This window comes from Engraulis encrasicolus, chromosome 6 (assembly GCF_034702125.1).
Source record: "Engraulis encrasicolus isolate BLACKSEA-1 chromosome 6, IST_EnEncr_1.0, whole genome shotgun sequence".
In the NCBI taxonomy this organism is placed as follows: Eukaryota; Metazoa; Chordata; class Actinopteri; order Clupeiformes; family Engraulidae; genus Engraulis; species Engraulis encrasicolus.
The window spans coordinates 350,001-352,500 of record NC_085862.1 but is presented as its reverse complement, the minus strand read 5'-3'; the positions used below and the strand labels follow the sequence as shown (position 1 = coordinate 352,500).

General features: G+C 38.2%; 1 protein-coding gene across 1 annotated transcript in view; it reads right to left on the bottom strand.

Moving 5' to 3' along the window:
• The window catches only part of LOC134450499 (rho GTPase-activating protein 29-like), a 75,084-nt gene that overhangs the window by 35,582 nt on the left and 37,002 nt on the right, over positions 1-2,500 (bottom strand). The window contains exons 8-9 of the mRNA XM_063200341.1: positions 1,444-1,508; positions 859-969 (exon numbers count right to left, since the gene is read on the bottom strand). Coding sequence (XP_063056411.1) covers positions 859-969; positions 1,444-1,508 — 176 coding nt within the window. The remainder of the gene's footprint in view (positions 1-858; positions 970-1,443; positions 1,509-2,500) is intronic.

Genomic DNA, 2,500 nt, shown 5'->3' with positions numbered 1-2,500 from the left:
CATGTCGTGTGATCTGAAGAGACCAAGATAAACAAATTTGCCTTAGATGGTGTCAAGCATGTGTGGTGGTAAACAAGTGAATTTTACAAAAAAGGTGTATCCTCTCACTAGCCAAGCATGGTAGTGGGACTGACATGGTTTGGGGATGCATGAATGCTGTCAACATTGGCAATCCAGTGGTGTAGTCTACGTAGAACGCGGGTATACGGAGTATACCTACTTCTAAATTTCAGGGATTTCAGTATACCCACTTAAAGTTGATTGATCCATTGTTTTGAATGGCAAATATATACAGTATACCCACTTTAAAAAAATCTCAAATATACAGTATACCCACCATAAAAAATTAGACTACACCACTGTGGCAATCTGAAATACACCTAAAAGAAACATGCATGTCAACATGCACTGTGACTACTGAAGCAGATCATGATATTCTCCATAGGATTGCATTCAAATCTCACACCAATCTATTTAAGCCAGATGCAGGCTCAAAATTTAAAAGTTCAATGCAAAGAAAGATTGAAACGCACACTGATGACCTCCCTTGTCATCCCTTTTCATTTCGTTTCATTTCGAGACGATTCGAGCCAACATAGCCCCTTCTCTACCGGATTTTAATCTGGGGTGTACTCACTTTTGTGAGTACATGTTCAAACATTAATGGCTGTATTTTGTTTTTTTCTGAGTGAACAAGAAATTTAAGCGGTTAAATATGTTGTGAAAAGGTCACTAATCATTGTGTCAAAGTTACATTTCTGTAATGCTTTCCTATGAAAAGATATACTCAAAAATCTGCAAAACTCTGAGGGGTGTATTCACTTTCGTGATATACTGTATAATGTAATGTGTGTGTACCTGTATGAATCTGTTGGTCTGCAGAGCGTTGGCGGTCTGCAGCAGGAGCTGACTGTACTCCACGTCCTTCTTGAAGGCCGAGATGTAGATCTCCCTAAACGGCATGAAGTCCTGCAGAACCAATCACACAACACCAACTAATATGATCATCAATGGTTTACATTGCACATCCAGAACAGTTCACACAACACCAACTAATATGATCATCAATGGTTTACATTGCACATCCAGAACAGTTCACACAACACCAACTAATATGATCATCAATGGTTTACATTGCACATCCAGAACATTTCACACAACACCAACTAATATGATCATCAATGGTTTCCATTGCATTACATTTAATTAATAGTTTAGAATGAAATAGTTCTGTAGAGTTGACATTGCACATTCATGTAATTCCCAATTGTGAAGTGTGTGCATGATGCTTTCAAAGCAGAATTAAGTTTACGTCTACGTTTACTTTACGTGTGTGTGTGTGTGTGTGTGTGTGTGTGTGTGTGTGTGTGTGTGTGTGTGTGTGTGTGTGTGTGTGTGTGTGTGTGTGTGTGTGTGTGTGTGTGATGTTCTGTGTGTGTGTACCTGCTGGCTGAAGAGCCCCTTCGCAGACTCCGCCATCTTGGCCATGCTCTTAGCACACTCAATATCTACAGAGAACAGAGAACAGGGACGCCAACAATTAATTGACTATTAAAACATGAATTTATCTTAACCCATTTTAGCCTAAGCCCTTTTTGGGAAAGGTTGCCCTCTCCTTACTAAATCCTAAATATCTCAGCCTACAAAGCACATTAAAACATGAAATAAGTTAGAATTTAAAAGCTAGAACCTTCATTTAGCACTGGAATGTGTTCGTTCAGCTCTAACATACCCACATTTTTCATGAAACAGCTCAAATATCAAGAGCCTGAATGCAGCGTATATGTCGCTCCAGGACATAATAGGTTATAAAATGAAAGAGCATGTGTCTCGAAGTGCATGTGAGGAGGGGTGTGAAGAGTGGGGACATTTCAATCATCTTAAAGAATATAAAGAATATAAAAAGAAACCAATTTAAATTGAGCATTTTATCTTGTTTTCAAAATATATATTTTAGATTTAATAGGGTTTTTTTACATTGAGATTTTGGGCCGCTTATCAATGAATTGTGAGTCAATCAATTAGGTCAATCAACTAACAATTAATTCATTGATAACAGGAAACACAACATTTGCATTTCAGGACTTCCATCTACAGCGCTCTACTCTAAAATAGAAAACTAAAGAGATGGGAAGAAGAAAAAGGCAGAAAAAAATGCACTAAACTTTTACGATGAAAACAAAAAGAAAACTGAGGGTTACACAGTACATTTGGTGACCTGGGTCTGCAGGTCTTTGAAGGAGAAATGGAAAGAAAGAAAGAAAGAAAGAAAGAAAGAAAGAAAGAAAGAAAGAAAGAAAGAAAGAAAGAAAGAAAGAAAGAAAGAAATACAGAGAGACAGACAGACAGAAGACAGTAAGACAGACAGACAGACAGACAGAAAGAGTGTAGTACCGAGGTTGATGCGTTTGTCTGTTTGACCTGCTGGGCTGGCTAGACAGAGAGACAGACAGACAGACAGACAGACAGACAGACAGACAGACAAAGAGACAGTAAGACA